Source organism: Henckelia pumila, chromosome 2 (genome assembly GCF_033568475.1).
Source record: "Henckelia pumila isolate YLH828 chromosome 2, ASM3356847v2, whole genome shotgun sequence".
Classification (NCBI taxonomy): domain Eukaryota; kingdom Viridiplantae; phylum Streptophyta; class Magnoliopsida; order Lamiales; family Gesneriaceae; genus Henckelia; species Henckelia pumila.
Genome location: NC_133121.1, coordinates 18,032,946 through 18,052,597, shown reverse-complemented (window position 1 = coordinate 18,052,597; position 19,652 = coordinate 18,032,946). Strand labels below are relative to the sequence as shown.

General features: G+C 36.8%; 1 protein-coding gene across 1 annotated transcript; it reads left to right on the top strand.

Annotated features, from left to right (window-relative positions):
- The first annotated feature begins 1,075 nt into the window (after nucleotides 1-1,075).
- On the top strand, nucleotides 1,076-4,024 carry LOC140883708 (vesicle-associated membrane protein 714-like). Its single transcript, XM_073290277.1, has 4 exons — nucleotides 1,076-1,402; nucleotides 2,102-2,292; nucleotides 2,741-2,904; nucleotides 3,625-4,024. Exons 1-4 carry the CDS (start codon nucleotides 1,180-1,182, stop codon nucleotides 3,716-3,718), a joined length of 672 nt encoding a protein of 223 aa, XP_073146378.1. The 5' UTR covers nucleotides 1,076-1,179; the 3' UTR covers nucleotides 3,719-4,024.
- Nucleotides 4,025-19,652: the final 15,628 nt, after the last annotated feature.

The window sequence follows — 19,652 nt, the reverse complement described above, 5'->3', positions numbered from 1 at the left end:
ATTCAGTCACTAAACCGATTGAGTTCTAATTGTTTTTAGTTGATAAATTTTTTAGGTTTATTCACCCCCTCTCTACATTCAACTGATCCTATCATTATAATATTAAAATTAGATTGAAAACAGCCGATACTTATATATTATATATTAGTATCGTATTTCAACATTTTTTTTATCGATTTTCATGCGAGAAAAGACAAGCGGGCTCACACAATGTAGAAGCCTTTTTTGTCACTCAAAGGAGTGGAAAAACATAATTCTTCTAACAGAGACTATAAATACAAACTTAAATTTGAATTTGTGTAGTTAAAGCAAATTTATCATTTTTTTAGTAAAACTCTCATGAGAGTTTGAGACTATGTTAATTTTGTAAGATGAATATCTTATTTGAATCACACATAAATAAAATATTTTATTTTATTTTAAAAATATTATTTTTATTATAAATATAAATAAGATTGATTTGTCTTGACTAGGGATGTAAACGAGTCGAACCGATCTTTTGAATGTTCAAGCTCGTTTCATTTAAAAACGAGCCGAGTCCGAGCTTATTTAACGAATATATTCATGGCTCACGAGCTTATTCGAGCTTTTATCGAGCCTAAACGAGCTTAATATATTTAAACTATAAATTTAAATATTCATTAAATTAATTAAAAACTAAATTATATATTTGAAAAAAAATAATAATATTATTAAAATTTGTAATTTTATTCTAATAAATTAATTTTTATAAATTTTTCAATATTTTTCATAAGTAAAGTGTAAATTTATAAATTAAATATCAATACTATTATTTTTTCGTCTAAGAGATGACTTACGAGCTTGTTAACGAGCATGTTCACGAGCTAACGAGTCGAATATTGTAAAGCTCGAACTTGGTTCGTTTGCCTTAACGAGCCTCATTAAACGAGCTCGAACGAGCTTTTAACGAGGCAAACCCGAACAATTCGCGAACTGTTCGTCTCAGTTACATTTTTAGTCTTGACCATCTATATCTTTATTACGGATAAAGATGATAGGTGATAACATCAAATCAAATAAATGATATGCTCAGAAAATAGAATAGATTTTCGAACGTAATTTAAAAAAAACAGAAAAAAAAAGAAAAGGAAAAGCTTTTCCAAACGCAACTATCTCCCCGTTTTTGGTCGGCGCTTCCATCTCCTTTATAAGATTCGGATGGCGATCCTGTACGGGGTGGTGGCGCGTGGAACGACGGTGCTGTCGGAGTTCACTGCCGTGACAGGTAACGTCGGTTCGGTGGTGCGGCGGATGCTGGAGAAACTTGCGGACACTGGCTCCACTGATTCCAGGTTGTGCTTCTCTCAGGATCGATACATTTTCCACATCCTCCAACTGGACGGCCTCACATTTCTATGTATGGCCAACGACACCTTTGGAAGTAATTAAGCACCCTTCAATTTATGTTTTTGGATACTTCCTTTTTGAATGTTCTTGCGTTACTGAACTATGTGTTCGAGATTTAGTATTCTATGGTTTGGTGTTGCGTTTGCTGATCGATTTTAGGTTTTTTTTTCCTTGTGACGTGTTGATTTAGCCGAAGTAAAAAGATCTAACCTGCCTCTTTATTTGATTGATGATGATTTGAATTTTGAGGATGATTTGCTCCTGATATTGGTGTTTTGGATTGAGGTCCACAATTCTGGCTTTAGCTTAAACATTAGATGACATGATGTAAAAAGCTATTGAATCTCTATAAGTACTTTTTATGATTCGAACAATGTACAATTTTACTAATCTTGCATTCATGAGCCAAATAGAACTCATTTGCATGTTCAAGACCGGATAAGCTTGAACTTATGAACCTGAGCTCGACCTTCTTCTGTTTTTTTTTCCCACTTATAGTTATAGCTTGAGTATCGATAATTTGAGCTCAAATTGAATCTTGAGCTTGTGAACTTGAGTTCAACCATTATTTTTTATTTTTATTATAGCAACATTATCGATATGTTAAGACTTAAGCTCGAGTTTGAGCTCATGATAGTTAAGGAACTTGACTCGTTTACATTTCTCATTACAATAGGTGTCTTTTTTCCCTACAATCTTGTGAAAATAAAGCTTCCTATAACACTTTGACCAGGAAGGATTCCGTTCTCATATTTGGAGGATATTCATATGAGATTTATGAAGAACTACGGAAAAATAGCCTCTCATGCACCTGCTTATGCTATGAATGATGAATTCTCAAGGGTCTTGCACCAGCAAATGGAATTCTTTTCCAGTAATCCTAGTGCAGATACACTCAACCGTGTCAGGGGAGAAGTTAGTGAGGCAAGTATCACTTGTACTAATCAATGCCTCCCTGATGAAGTGAAAAAGGAAGAAATTCGAAACTGGTTGTGTCGTTTGTGGTCTTTTCCCACAATGTTATTTCATTTCAAATATTTGGTGAATAGAGTAAACATATGCTGGGGGAGTAACAATTACCTGTATTGTTTCATACGAAACTATTTGTGGCACGTCGATTTAAACATAGTGTTTAAGCCGCTATATAGTTCAGAGCAATTAAGTTTTATCGTTATTAACACCTAATAAGTAAAAATTTTTGGTACAACATCCAAGCTCTTGAACCTATAGAACATTTTTTGAAATTCATGTCTTAGATGTTTTTCTCGTATTATATACCATAGAGTATGATGGCGGTCTTGGAGTATATAACATAGTATTATTTTTGCTGCTTGTTGATCTCGTTGTCGTTTTTACAAAATCAACTCCTCAGGTACGTACTATAATGGTGGATAATATTGACAAAATACTAGAAAGAGGTAACCGGATTGAGCTTCTTGTCGACAAAACAGCAACCATGCAAGACAGTGCATTTCACTTCAGAAAACAGTCAAAACGTCTTCGTCAATCTCTTTGGACGAAAAATGCCAAGCTCGTGTAAGTATCCATAATGTTTCCTTCTATAGCTGAAGTTAATGAACTAAGCAATATTGACTTTATGTGTCCTTCGATGCTATTTTTTCCCTCATCGAAGAAATATGTATAAGTTTTTTCTTTCTTTTTTTGCGAATATTGCTAAATCCATGTAGCTCTATCCTATAGTTCATGATTTGAATGATTCAGTTATACATACATAAAGAATGTCTTTGTGTTTTACTCCCAGTTCTCTGTTATGACCAGGAATTTTCACAATTAATCAACTCTAATAGAAATGGAAAGATATCCCCCTCCCCCCTCAAGTATTCTATTATATTAAATATGTGGAATAGAAAACTATGACGGTTATGGTCCCAAAGGAGAACCGTTAACAAGAGAATGATTTTTCTTGCCCCTAGTTTAAGCTAGAACGCGCTAACAAAACATAGGCTGAATAATCCTTTTCCTGACAAACTCTCCCTGATTAAAACCCAACTTACCTCCGCCAACACACGCTCTCTTATATCTCCACTGTAGATGAGTTTATTTTATTTTATTTTTTTTTGGTTCGTGCTGTTGACTTATTTGGTGTAAATTTTCATGATTTTACCTGATTAATTTCTAACTGTGGTGTCACATAAGTAGCTGCCTACAAAGATAATGGCATTTTAATGGGAGGTTCTTTTGATTGATGGACAATAATCCTAGCATATTGTGTTCAATTCTTTATTTTCGTGACAGGGCTATGTTGACGGGTTTGATCGTTCTTCTTCTGTATATTATAATTGCTGCTGCATGTGGAGGCATCACCCTACCATCATGTAGATCGAAGTAATTGAAGCTTAGACGAGCCTATATGGTGTGCTTCAAGTTGCTCTTGAGGAAGGCCTCAGCTGTAAAATGGTTGGTTTCTTCAACATGCCTGTAGAGATATCTTGTTCATATTCTTTTTTCCATTTGTTGTTGTGGTTATACATTTAGTGCAATTGAAAAGGTGTGGTGAAATTATTATCAGTATGCGGTTGTTGCAAACAAATGGAATTCCAGTCAGATATTTTGAGCTCGAGATCACTTGAACATCAAATCAAGGAGATTCGAGTTCTATTTTATGCTTTAAAATTATGCTCAAATGATGAAGTGAGTTTGAACTCAATTTTTTTTTTTTTTTTTTGCGGCACTTAAAATAATAATTAATAAGAATTGAACAACCAAGAATATTAAAATAGTGTTTTAGATTATTTTTAGGAAACGTTTTTGAGTTTTTTCTTTTTCTTTCACAAACACTAACTGACACTAAAATTGTAGATTAAAAAAATCCAACATTAGGAACTTGATCAACTGTAATAGCTTCTCTCAGGGTTATAAATGAATCGAATCGATTCACGAGCTTTTCGAGTTGATTTGATGAATCAAACGCGAGTCGAACTTGAACGTGCTCGAACTTTTTCTTAGCCAAATTTATTTTGTTTGCTAGTTTTTGAGTCGTTAGTGGGTTTTAGTATTTTATTAATATAATATAATTTATATTTTAAAATAGTGTTTGGAGAGTTCTAAAAAATTTTGTGAAGGAAAAGCTAAGAAACGATTCCTAGAAACTCTTCCAAAAACTACCTAAATATATTTACATTTCATGCACTACGGACATTTTGAGCTTCTGAACCTTCATTATAAGTCCTTAATGTTCAAACAATATTTCTCAAATTAGTTCGAATATTTTAAGTTGAACTCAAACTTCATTTCGAGGAGCATTCGAACTAAAAATTTAAAATTTTTGACCTCCGAGTTAAGTTCGCACTCTAATTGACAGGATATTGCCCTTTCATGATTACTTCATACACACTCTAAAAAAATGATTACTTCATACACAATCCGTGTGTGTGTATTTTTTTTTTAATTGACAAATCCATGTGTATATTAGTTTGGTTTGCTGTTTAAAACATATTAAATTGTTCTCTGAACTCGAACCTCACATCTAGAATTGTCAACACGGACTAGCGGGACGAGCTGACCCATAACTTGTCGCAACCTACCATTAGACGAGATGAAAATGGACGGTCCATATTTCAGGTGGGTTGAAAAAATACCAACTCAACCCAACTCACCTATTTGAGGTTGGGCACGGGCCAACCCAGTACATTTACGTGTAATTTGGCAGGTTGACCTGCAATCGGCCACAACCCACCATTAGGCAGGGAAGGTCGGCATATACTCACATAGAAAGTATCTATAAAATTAGTGCTTCATTTCATTAAATTAAATTCTATGCACGCATACGAACGCCTATATTCATTTTAAATTTGGTTGTGTTTAGATTGATATTTCAAATTATATGTTTTGATTATATTTTTATTGTTTACAATAAAAAAATATGTTGAATATTAAATGTGTGATTTACTTATTAATACAAAATATAATAAATTTCAGAATAATGACATCGTTATTGGGTAATTTTGAAATACATCTTAAGTAACATAAAATAATAATCAATACAATCAAACGCAACCTTAATTCATTTATCCATAAACATAATCACTTCAAAGTTTCAAACAAAAGAAATTCTGAAATATGCATGTGGAGAATTATTTCTGTAAAAAAAATTTGATTTTTTATTATGAAAATTTATAAAATAGGGTATTGGAAAAAAAATTTCCTATCAAGGATTTGTTTGTATGCAGCAATTTCGTAGTCCTGTGGATCGGCTCGCCCCATCCCGTATAATGATGGGTTGTGATGGGATGCAGACTGACGCGTTCGTTACCCATTTTAATGTCTCTAATTGTGTTAGTCTGATAATTAATTGGATAAGCATCAAAAGATAATTAACGACAACATTTCAAGTAATTTTCTAATGCTTCGATAATAACAATAGTTTTTTTGGAAGGTATAGGGATGTAAGTGAACCAAATTATCTGTGAGTTATTCGAAATTCGATTCGATAAATGCTCGATTAAGTTCATTTAACGAGGATCGAGCTCGTTAAGATAAATAAATCAAGCTTGAGCTTTACGATATTTGGTTCGTTAGTTTGTGAATATGTTCATTAGTACGCTCGTGGTTCAGTTCCTATTAGATGAAAAAATAATAGTTTTGATACTAAACTTATACAATTTAGTTTTTAATGAATATTAAAGTTTATAATTTGTATTTATTAAGTTCGTTTAGATTTAATAAAAACTTGAATAAGCTCGTGAGTCATGCATGAATATATTCGTTACATAAAGCTCAAGCTAGACTCGATTATAAACGAATATATTCGTTAAATAAATCAGTTGGTCTCATGTTCTATTCTCGCTAGTTGCGGGTAGTTTTCTTAATTTATTTAGGTAGATTTAGAAGTTTTCTTTATAATTCTTTTGCTCGAGATATGCATGTCTCGAGTCCACGCTCAAGTCCCATTTATAGTGCGGACAGTTACTTCATCTCGTTGTAATCTATATCATGATTATACTTATACTCTATAAAAAAAAAAAGTTTAACTCGACTCGATTACAACCCTAAGAAAGAATATAGTCCTTACATACTTTTGGAAACAAATTAAAAGCATGTGCTAAGCACCATTCATGTTATCCTAAATTAAGCAAACAATAAGTGGGCTAAATTGAAGTTTTAGGCTAATTTGCCAGTTAATTTCGTGGATCATGTCTTTATGTTTCCCGATATTTTAGTGTTTAAAAAATATTAAAGTACGTATTTTTATATAAAACAGAACATATGAATATAACATTTGAATCGTTACTTAAAAAAAAATTAAATCAATCAATTGTATATTTTTAAACAAAAATAAACTAGTATCATTTGATTTCTGTTAAGAATGCAACCAAAGTTTCATATTGGAAGATCATGGATGAAATGATATCTCGATTGGTATGAGACTTTTTGAGACAAGTTCAAAATCAAAATCATGAGAACTTGTGCCCAAAGTAGACATTAGTATATATCATATCATTGCGAAGATATCCGAGTTTCGTTACGCAAAAGTGGTACAGAGCCATGGTTTGGATCGAGCCATCCGAGATGAATCATCGGAATACTAGGAGGTGAGGGCTCCCCGTATATCCGGGATAAGCTCTCGAGCTTGAAATGCTCCCGGTAATTCATCTAAGACATGCACTCCAATGCAAATGAAGATGAATGACCTCGATTGGAGGACGGATAAGTTTGACGGGCATGGAGAGGAGTGACCTCGATTGGAAGACGGATAAGTTTGAGGGGAGGTCTGGACCTTGAGAATAATGGGTGTAACTTCGTTTGAGGGGAGAATTGTTGAGTATTCAACCAAAGTCCTACATTAAAAGATCAAGAAAAAGATCATGAGAATATCATGCCATTGTAGAGATATCTAGATTCCGTTGCGCAACAAGTGGTATGGAAGAAATCTTAACACCAGTTGACATTGGAGTTGGCGGAGCATTTGCGAGATTCATTTTCGTCTTACCATGCAAGTCTTTGATATGCTTGGATCATGCCTCTATGCCTCTTCAATATTGAGAAAATGCATTCTCTACTGCTGTTTTTCTTATTAATAGACTTCCAACATTTGCATTTTCTGGGGAGACCCCTCTTCAAAAATTACTTAATAAATCTCCTGATTATTCTATGATTCGTGTGTTTGGATGTATATATTTTCCTTGATTGCGTCCATATAATAATCACAAGCTTGAATTTAGATCCAAATTGTGTACCTTCATTGGTTATAGTGATAAATATAAAGGCTACAAATGCATTAGTGTAGTGACCCTAACCCGGATCACCTACTAACAGAGCTTAGGCATGCAATTAACTTAATAAAACAGATATCAGAATAAACTGCGGAAACCATAAACATTATACAATCCCAAGTAAAGGAATCTGTAATTTATCCAATTAATATACAACCAAATCGAATAGCTGTATCAACCTCAAAACAACAGAAATAAAATCTAGACGAAGCTCCAGCTGGTCAGCCACTGACTAGCCCCTCTTGGATCCACCCGCCTCGTCCAATCGCAAACCTGCCCCATGGAATAGGGTGTCCAGAAACACAGAGTACGAGACGTGAGCATAAAATTCTCAGTACGAGAGTATGAGTATACATGCATGCAAAGTGAACTCCCTATAAACTCGAGGTCAAGGATCAGATAACAGAGACAGACCGGGCCCTGGTATGTAGCACGCTGTGCCGTCGCTTCAGGAGGTAGCTCCCATACCATAATACAAGTGGATATGCCGGACCCAAATCGATGGAAGTCCAACCACTAACAGGATAGAAAAAAACCCTACTAACAGACATCTCGAAGGAGATAGCTCAGTATGCAAATGAATGCAGCATAAATCAATGACATATAAATCATGCGGTCACATAATACATGCATACTCAGTCAGGATATCTCGAACAGTACTTCCGTACCTCAAAACAGTGCAAGCTCTACCAACTCTAGGTCCACGCCTATAGTCTGCTCTACACTGCCAAATGATACTACTATCATTAAAGTGCTCTAAAAGCCTTAAATAAGCTATTACATACTCCTAAATATTTATAGGAAGCAAAAGCTATACCTTCGTCCGTCGCTAGCCCTTTGATGTCGATGCCTCCAGAACTTGGGCACAACTCTGCTACGACTTCCGAACGCCTCGCCGACCGCCGGGTCAAGCCTAGGAAGGCTAGAACAACTCGAATAGCCTAGAAAGGAGAGCGAAATACTCGGAATTGGCAATTGGAAATGAAGCCCCGGACCTCTATTTATAGACAACGATCGGAACTTCCGATCCTTGATCGGAACGTCCGAACCCCGATCGGAATGTCCGATCCTGCCGTCGGAGCTTCCGAGATCCTGATCTGCCACGTGTCAAAATATCACTTGTTGACTCCGGATAGGGGTGATCGGAGCTTTCGGTCCTGATCGGAGCTTCCGATCTAGCCAATCGTCATGCCTGACGTAATATGATCGGAGCTTCCGATCCTGCATCGGAGCTTCCGATCCTGTTCGGAACTTCCGAACCCACCTTCGGAGCTTTCGAACTCTATTCAAGTAATTATGATTAATCCCTCAATTACTGATTTTGATTACGGGCTACTACAATTAGTAATGATGGTCGGCATTTCATCTCTAGGAATGTTAAGTTTAATGAAACTTCATTTCCTTTCTCTCAAAGTTTTTTGAGAGATTATCAGATTTTGGGCACAAGTCCTTATGATTTTGCTTTTTAATTTCACCTAAAAAACCTCATATCAATGAAGATATAATTTTATATCTTATTATCTCAACTCAATCTTTCAATATGAGACTTTCTTTGTATTCCCAATAATTCTTCCCTCAAACGAAGCTCCACCATTATTTTCATGATATGGGCTTTCCCCTAACCCTCTCCGTTTTGCAATCCAGGTCATTCCTCTTCGGTGTTGGGGTGCACGCCTTCCATGAAATACCGGGAGCATCACTCGCCTTCCCCTAACCCCATTCGTCTTCCAATCGAGGTCGCTCCTCTTTACTACGTTGTGACGCACGCCTTACATGAAATACCGGTACCATCACCCACCTCGAGAGCTTATCAAGGATTTTAATTACCGGGAGTCCTCACCTCATTCGTATAAGTAGTATTCCAAGAATTCTAATTCTCCACATGGAGCAATTATCACGAATTTTACAGGGAGCCCTCACCTCTTTCGTTTAAGTATTCCGAGAATTATAATTCTACTCCACATGGATTGATTTAGATCATGACTCTGATACCATTTGCTGAAAAACGGAACCCAGATACGTATGATATTGTTCACTTTGGCCACAAGCCTTCATGATCTTCATTTTGGAATTAATTAACTCAAAATGCATCATATCGATTAAGATATCATTTCACATATTAACTCACGATCTTTCTCTTGATAATTTTCTAGCATGAGACTTCAGTTGAATATAATACTCAATAGTTACTTAGTAGTTTATGAATACATACGTACCTGATGTAACCAAAAATCACTTGTATATGACACGTTGTTTTCGCAAATTCCGGAGTATCAACGGATCCTTGTATGTTCCCGGTGGAGATCTTCAGTGGGTTGTTTCTACGTCACAAAACAAAGTCAGAGAAGCCGGGAGGGTTCCCGGCGAAGGCACTCCGACGCTCAAGTCAGCGATTACTCAAGGAATAATAATCGAGAGTAAAGCGTTATAGTGCTAAAGAAAGTGTGTACCTTAATAATGAGGAGGAGAGGTGGCGGCCTGGCTAAATTTGGAACGAGGAGGAGAGGCGGCGATGCAGTGCGAAGAAGGCGGAGGTGCGGCGCTCTCAGACTTGTGATGGATGCGCAGCGGCGGCGGCCTTAGATCTGTGATGGACGCGCGGCGGCGGCCCCAGATCTGCGATGGAGGAGCGGCGGCGACGCGGCATGGCGGCGGCGGCAAGGGCGCGATGATAAACTTTTTGGGCCGTGAGAGGGATGGATAGATATACATATACACACATATGCATATACAATATATTGTGTATTTATTACTAATTTGCAATTACTGTGTGATTTTTCTTTTGACAATAATTACTTTGCTTTTGTTTAAAATTATGAGAATTTGATTTCTCCACTCTAAATTTTCTGTCTAATATCGAAATATTAGAATTTAATTAATTGCCATGATTGTAGTTGCATATGTAACGCCCCGTTTTATCTTAATTGAGCTTATTTGAGATAATCAGTGATTTCAGAATTCAAGAGCCGACTTTTTATTGACCAGGGACTATTTTGCAAAAAATCAGAATTTTCAGGGACTAGAACGCAAAAAGGAGATTTGTTATAACTTAGAGACTTGACTAAGTCTTCTTCATTTTCCTCCCTTCCTCCTCCAAGTCGCCTATCTCCATTGAAGGTGAGAGAAAAGCTTCCAAGCTTTTGTGATTTCGATTTTAACTCGATCCGTCCGTTGGAATTTGATCTGAAGTTGATATTTACGATCGCAGCATCGAGTGCTCCGTTTAGAAGTAAGTTTCTCTTATTTCTACGAGGTTTGAATTTTTGGATGTCTTTAGAATTGATTGAAATTCGGAGAGGATGTTCTTGAGGTAGCTGTGATAGTATAACTAAGACGGTTCGGAGAAATATCGACGATTGGATTTGATATGAATTTTCTTATGATTTTCGAAAATTGGATTTTTGAGATGTGTTGGGTTTGACTTGGAAATGATGTTAGATTATTGATATGAGCAATTTGAATTGATATTCTGCTGTCTGCGATTTCGGTTTGATCAGTTTATAGCCGTTATGCCGTCAGTTTGAGTTTCGGGATATCGTTTCTATTGATTTGATTATACCGAGTTTGATGAGGTTTTACCATCGATATTTATCATGTGACTTCTTCTGTTAGATTGATTCGAAGTCCTTGGAGTTTCGAGATTGCAGCTTCGATTAGTTTGGAAGATTGAGCCGTTATAGTATCGACTTTCTTACTTATCGATCGTAGAACTGGAATAGATATTGAATTGAGATTTGTTGTTTTACAGATTGAAGATTGTGAAACGACGAGAAGGTATAAGATGACTTTGGAATGGAATAGGACGATTAACTCGAATCCGGATTGATTCGAGTGTCCTAGAAGAAATCACATATTGCATGTTTATATGCTTATTGAACCTATGATTGAATTGATAATTGAATGCATGAGATTTCATATGCATTTATTTTGAGCCGATTGATTATTCATTTTGAATTAGACGATCTGGAGATTATAGTTGAGTGGGCTTGGTAGGCGATTTACTACAAGTGTCTATTAACTCACTATAATGCCCTAGAGTCTAAAGGATTAAAATATACCTCATCCACCTCGAAAGGGGAGTTCGGTGTGATTTTGGATATTTTAACCTCGGGATCCCAAACCGAAGAAAGAAAGAAAGAAAGAAAGAAAGAAAGAAAGAAAGAAGAACTTCTTTTGATTATCTGTGTTTGATAATCCAGAAGTTTTAAAAGTCATGCATATCATTTTAATTCCGCAGTTGAATGAATTACTTGAGGAATGTGTGAAATTTGATTATATATCATGTTTTGATATATTATGTGATATTGTATGCTAGTCTCTTTTACTGGGAATATTATTCTCATCGGATTATCCGGCTGTTGTCTTTGTCTGTATGTGTACTTGGCAATAGGTGGGGCAGGAACCAGTCAGAGTCAGCATGGCTAAGGGGATGAGGGATTAGGAGTGAGCCTCGATGTTTAGGAGTCGTTATGTAATTCAAAATCCTGATGTATTTCTAATTAGCTTGAACTAGATGGATTGCATGCATGATATATTTAGGAGATTGTATGAACTTAGATTTGAATACTTATATATCATGTTGAATGAGATTTATCTTACTGTCGAATTTATTGAGTTGAGATTGGATTTGAAAGAAAGAAAAACCAGAATTTTTCTGGTACATAGTATCTCGCTCGATCGGTTGAATATTACCGATCGAGCGAGCACCCCTGTACTGAGGCAGAAGTTTGAACATTTTGTGTCCGCTCGATCGGTAAGTTTTAACCGATCGAGCGGAGGGCCTTTTAGTTTTGGGCAGTGGCTTGATAATTCTTGGTCGCTCGATCGGTAAGAATTAATCGATCGAGCCGGCACTGTTCACTCAAAAAAAATTTTTATTTGTTTTCCATCTTGATTCTTGCATTGTTTTTACTATTACTAATTAGATGTTTAGAATCGATGATTAGAATCGAGGCCTCATAGTATATGATATATATATTTTGTTAAAATATATATATTTGTGCACGGTGTCCGCCGCGTGGTAAAATATTGTCCTTGTTAAGGGCGAATCGAAGTAATAATGTATTTCATTGCACGGAGTATAATGACAATAGTGATTTTGATGACCGCGTTTCTCCCGTGAGTGATTTAGACGCCCCACTGCCGCGTGATCCGAAGAGTCCGACTCCCTCAAAAATTGTTAGTGAATCTGACTATTGTGAAAGGAGTAGATCTGGAGGTTCATCAGAGGGGGTTGACGAGTGTGTATTGGGTAATTCGGAAATTTCAAACCCATGTGAGAAACTTGAATTTTTTTCAAAACATATTACGAAAATCCCAACACAAGAAGATTCTTGTCAGCACCCTCCCGCGAGATATTTCACCGTTTACTCGGAGTATTTTAATTATGGGCTCTCGCTTCCTACTAATGCCATTTTGATAGAAATTGTTTGTAGGCTTGGTGTGAGTTTTAGTCAGTTGACCCCGGGGGCTATCCTTGTTTTTTCATGTTTTCTCCGTAGAATGAGCGAAATTCAATTGACTCCGACTGCGGAGCTATTTTTCTCGCTCTTCGTGGTGCGTCGTTCCATGCCAGACTCTTATATTTATTTCCAACCTCGGGTGGATTGTAAGTTTTTTATCCCGATTTGCTTCTCCAAAGAGTGCGTGGAGATCGGAGTTTTTTTATATCTGGGATTTTGACGGGGGGTGCACACGACTTGGAGTCTGGGGCCTAGAAAGATCATACTTGGTAAAACTAACCGTACTTTGCAGCTTGACTGCCGATCCTTAGGTCTTTTTGACGAAATAGTCGATCATAGGAGTTTGGTTCCTACTGGTAATGCTTTGTCCAAGTTGAATTTTGATAACTGTATTTTGCATCTTCTTAGGATTCTTATACTCGTGTTAATTTAAAATTTATTAAATTTATTTATTGATCACTCTCTCTTTTCTCTTTGTGTTTGTTTGTAGGTGACAAAATAAGTTTGGCCGAGGTTCGCGCTTGCATAGAGAAAAACGAGAAGACTTCGTCAAAGATGTCGAGAAAAGAGTCACCAATGGATCGAGGTAATCATAATTCCCAAGGGATTCCAAGGAGGAGGAATTCTCCGGGGCCATCCGACCGTGTCAATCGTTCTGGTCCTCCATCTAAAAATACCGACGCTCGTGACCGAAGGAATGGTGGTAGAAGAAATGATGCTGACCGTGATACCCGTATTAGGGAGAGTGATAATGGTGGAATAAATCCAAAAAGAATACGTGATGATGAACGAACAGTTCCTCCCGACACTCGTGAAGGTTGCCACTTGTTCTTGGTGGGTGTGAATCATAGGAATAATGTGAAAGAGTGGGTGCCCGGTTAGCCAACTTGTGGCTAAGGGCTTTTATGACTCTATGTAAAACTATCTTTTGTTTAATATAATTTACACTTTTTTATAATGGCATTGACTTTATCTTTCTTCATATTGTTATATTATGATATACTATTGTTGTATTGATAAAGACCTTGAATATACTATAGTGTATGTAAGATGTGGTAGCACATGGGGATGGCTATCATGAAATACATCTTATAGTCACTGTAAATTCTAAACTGTTCCTAGTCAATTGAGCCGTCCGCAAATAAGGATAAGGATCGCTCGAGATTGAGACTAGCATTTGCGATGCCGAGTACCACGTTTCATTGGTATGGAACATAGAGATGTTCAAAGCATGCAAATGGATATTCATATGATGAATGATCGAACTACCCTATTCGGACTTTCCAAGTGGTTATCACTTATCGAGTGGATAAAGTCCGCGGTTTTGGTTGTACACCATTAGTCCTTATTACTTGAAACATCATTGAGACTCTATATGCTAGTACTGTACTTTGACTCGTTTACCGACTCTATTGGGGTCATCAGGTGTCGGTATTGGGTACAGTTACGACACATATAGGAGTCGATGCTTTGTTGTCAAGGATTCACCACATACTTGCGAGTGTGGATATCCTATGCGATCTGAGGAGATATTAGTGTGACGAATCTCTGGCCAGAGTACATGATGTGTTTTAGGTTAATGGGTTATCCTAGTAACATATGTGATGTCCCTAATAGATCTCCAAGATGTTATGCATAGTTATCGAATCTCGAACGACTCTCGATATACCAATGGTTGTTGATTCGATCAGGATATTTGGATGAAAGGACCGTACTGTATGCTAACCAAAATCTACTGGTTCTTGCAGGCACTATCAGTAATACCTAGGGAATCATGGGGCGATGTTGCTAGGCGCTCTTACCATGATTCGATGGGTAAGTCGGAAATTGTTGTTCCGAGTCACAAGGAGTTGTGAGCCCACGGCTAGCTGTATTCCTGAACCATTGAGGGTTACACAAGTAATGGATTACTAAAACCCCGTAGAGATAGTTAAATTTAAAGAGTTAAATTTAATGAAAGAGAAGTTGGACTTCTTAACTAAAGGGAGTGGGATTTCCTAAAATGACATAGGGATGGGCATTTTTGGAAATCACTGAATTCGGATTCAAAAAAATTATTTTGAATCTTAAAGATGCAGAAATGGTTTCTGTGCACATTGCTTAAATCATTTTATCAATCGGAGTCACGATGAATTTTATATTAATTTCTACAACAACAGGCTTGGATTGTTGGACTTAAGTTATTGATTGAGGGCTTTAAGGAGTTAGAGTCCTGATACAATTATAACTAGAAATTATCTATAAATATATGTGCAATGTTCGAAAATTGCAGGCAATTCATTATTAGAATTTTCGAAAAACACTACAAAATATTTCAAGAGGATTTTCGAAATCTTCTGTCCCTTTCGGAGAAAATTCGGCTTGTTATTTTTATGAAAAATTACAATCTGAATTAACAGATCATATCTGTTTATTCTCTACGCAAACTTCTGATTGATTTTTAGTGCAGTCAATCAGAGGGTTTTGTTTTCTATTCGTGGACCTGATTGAAGAAACGTTCGTTCATCAGTTCCGGGGATATACAACAAGAGCAGATTAAATTCTGTTGGTGTCCATAATCTCGCTTCGAGATTTTAAGGTAAAATATTTAATTGTGATTATTTATTTTACTTACACAATTTAATCGTAAAGTTTTGATACCCAGATATGGAATCGTTCCATATTAATAAAATAAAATTTTTAAACTTCCGCTGCACCGGGTATCAATTCTAATTGATCTGAACACAGTTTTCCAACAGTGGTATCAGAGCCAGGTTGCTCAGATCAAACGATTAAATTAATCGATTGTACACAAATTTTAAGCCTCGATTTTTGAAACAAAACAAATTTTTTAAAATTAAATTTTTGACGGGCAAAACACGGGCAGCGCACGGCGCTGCCCAGCCCGAGCCCCGGTCGGGGCACGGGCTGCCCGGGATTGTCCCGGGCAGCCCGGAAAATTAAAATTTTAATTTTTGAAAAAATTTTGAATTTTTGAAATTCTAGTGTTTGATCCGATCGAAAATTGTTTTTGATTAGATCACACGAGGCATCGGATCGAATTGTTCGAGTCCGAAATTTTTTAAAATTGATTTTTGGATAAATTTGAATTTTTGGAAAATTTATAAATTTTATCCGTTAAATTAGATTTTATAAAATTAATTATTTTGGTACAATTGATGATAAGATATGATCTTATGGATGGATAAGATAAAATATGATTTTATCTTTTAAATTATGATGCCACAGCATGTTTATCCAATTATTTAAATTTTGAATTTAAAATTGGATAATGGGATGATCGATTGCCATAACCAATTTTGTAGGTGTATGTTAGAAATTTACATTTGTCTTATTGTTGTTGGTGTTTATTAATGGGCTTGGTTTATAGCCCAATATGATTGTCATATGTAATAAAAGTGGGCCTGGTTTATGGCCCGTTCCCACCCCTACAAATGTATCTCATATTTGTCATCGAAATTTATTGTAAATTTATTAGACTTAATGGGAGACAAAGATTTGAAGAAATGGTGGGCCCAGCAGACAATGAAGACTGAAGAAATGTAAATTGGAAGCTCAATATAATAGGATTGAATTGCATACCTGCATATTACCTAGGATTGGACTTAGACTCGTGATTGGCAACCACGGGTCGAATAGATAATGGGATCGATCATCCTTAAATAATATATGATATTATTGATGTATGCATGTTTAGAACAAATTGTATGAATCCCGCAAGCATACATAAAAATGAATGATGAGACAAATTTTCAAAATTAAAAATCCCTCATTTAAAATATGATTTAAAATTTATATCAAGATTAATAAAAGAGAATTTAAATATTGTTTAAATTTTCCTACCTTCCATCAACGATCAATGTATGAGATGCTACCCGCGGATATGGTCCGGCTCATATTATTGGGGGGGCCCGTTCGTCAAAAAGTTGTACATTGGATCGACAAATGTTGTAAGTTGGGTGGAACTCCCATGGGATCGGCCCATATTATTGGGGGATCCACATGGCGACCGTCCATCACAACTTAATATTGATGGGTCATCTTGACATGTCACAATAAACGGCGTCATATTATTGGGCCCTTATTGGACATGAGGTAAATACATGGGGGTTACTTTGGAAGTAATTGGGCTCTACCTTTTGAAAATTATGGTTGGCTGATATTATTCGGGACTATGATTTGTCAATTGGACTCCATGTTCTCACTAAGGAAAAAGTTTCCCGTTTTCACTAGAGGGTGGTGAAATCGTTAAAATAGTGGGAGTGTAATTCATAAAATTAAAATTCGCCATATTTTATGTCTTAGTAAATTAATTAAACAATCACTGATTATTGTCCGTTTCCTTTTCAGTATATCGTTACAATGAATTCGCGTAATCCACTATTTGCAATTCTCGAACAAAACAAACTCACTGGCGCAAACTATACGGAATGGTTCCGTAAGTTAAAGATTATTCTCACTTCGGAAAAGGCTTTCTACATGTTAGAGAAGCCGCCCCTGAAGGAAGCCCCGGCTAATACAAGTCCGGAAGAGTTGGCCAAACTTGATTTATGGTAGGACCATGATATCAAGGCCAAATGCTACATGCAGGCTTCGATGTCTGATGAACTCCAGAGGCGATTTGAGGATGCCGTGAATGCTGCTGACATTCACAAAGCACTCAAGGAGCTATTTGGAGCTCAGTCAAGGTCGGAGAGGTATGCCACTGTCAGAGAGCTCATGACAAGCCGCATGCGAGAGGGGACTTCTGTCCGTGAGCATGGGGTGCGCATGATTGGGCTCATTGAAAAGTTGGTAACACTCGACTTGACTTTGGAGCATGAACTCAGCTCGGACTTGTTACTCCTTTCACTTTCTTCATCGTATTATGGTTTTGTGGTGAACTTCAACATGAACAAGATAGAGGCCACCCTTGAAGAGATGGTCAATATGCTTGTCACATATGAAGCCACACTAAAGAAGGATAAACCGGTACTCTTGGTTGGGTCCTCTTCTAATTCGAAGAAGGGGCCAAGTGGAAAGGGTAAGAAGCGTTCTGCCCCGCCCAAGAAGAGTATACCGAATAAGAAGGGGAAGGCCAAGGTTTGATATGAGAAGAAGGATGAAAACGTTTGCCATTACTGCAAGAAGCCCGGTCATTGGAAACGTAACTGCAAGGAATACCTCGATCAGTTGCGAACTGAAAAGGGTATGTTTTACATTGAAATAAATGTTTCTCTTAATACTTCTTCTTGGGTATTGGATACCGGATGTGGATCTCACATTTGCAATGATTTGCAGGTGATGACAAGAAGTCGTAAGCTAAGGATGGGTGAGACCCAACTGAGACTCGTGAATGGTTCAAGAGTCGAAGCCAAAGCGATAGGAGACATTTATTTAATTTTTCAAAACAATTTTAAGTTATTTTTGAGAGATGTTTTGTATGTTTCGGATTTGGTCAAAAACATTATTTCTATTTCTATGCTTGATAGAGATGGTTATTCTTGCAATTTTGTGAATGAGATTTGCAATATTTACAAGAATGAATGTTTGATTGGAAATGGACAACTTGAAAACGATCTATATAACTTAAAATTAAAAGACGTTTCAATGAATTATGTCGATAAACCAGTAACAACAAATAAAAGGAAAAACGATAGTCAAAACCCGGCAAATCTTTGGCATGCTAGGCTAGGTCATATTTCCTCAAGGAGGATGAACAAGCTAGTGGGAGAGGGCATGTTTGATATGTCTGATATTAACTCTCTACCTACTTGTGAATCCTGCCTGAAAGGAAAAATGACTAAATCTCCATTCAAGGGGAAACCTGAGCGTAGTCAAAATCTGTTGGATTTATCCATACAGATGTTTGTGGTCCATTTAGAATTGGTACTCAATTTGGCCACACCTACTTCATTACCTTTACTGATGATTATTCAAGGTATGGGTATTTATATTTAATGAAATATAAGTCTGAAGCATTTTAAAAGTTCAAAGAATTCAAGGCTGAAGTAGAAAACAAACTAGGCAAAAGTATTAAGGCACTTCGATCGGATCGTGGTGGAGAATACTTAAGTGCCGAGTTTTTGGACTATCTAAAAGAGAATGGGATTCTCTCTCAGTGGACTCCTCCTATGACACCACAGCTGAATGGTGTTTCGGAGCGTCGTAATAGAACCTTGTTGGACATGGTTCGATCCATGATGAGCTTCACTGAGCTCCCACCATCGTTTTGGGGCTATGCGCTTGAAACGACGGTTTTGTTGTTGAACAACGTTCACACTAAAGCAGTAGATAAAACACCATACGAGTTATGGAATGGCAAAGCTCCTAAGTATTCGTACTTGAGGATTTGGGGATGTCCTGCTTACGTGAAGCAGACAGTGGGAGATAAGTTGGATAGTCGATCCATCTTATGTTATTTTGTGGGGTATCCGAAGAATTCAATCGGATATTATTTCTATCATCCTGCTGAAACAAAGGTGTTTGTTTCAAGGAATGCCACCTTCTTGGAGAAGGAATTCTTATTGGATAAGAAAGGCAAGATGATGGAACTCGAAGAAATTCGAGAAGAACCCGAAATACAAATTAACGATCCTACACCTCAAGA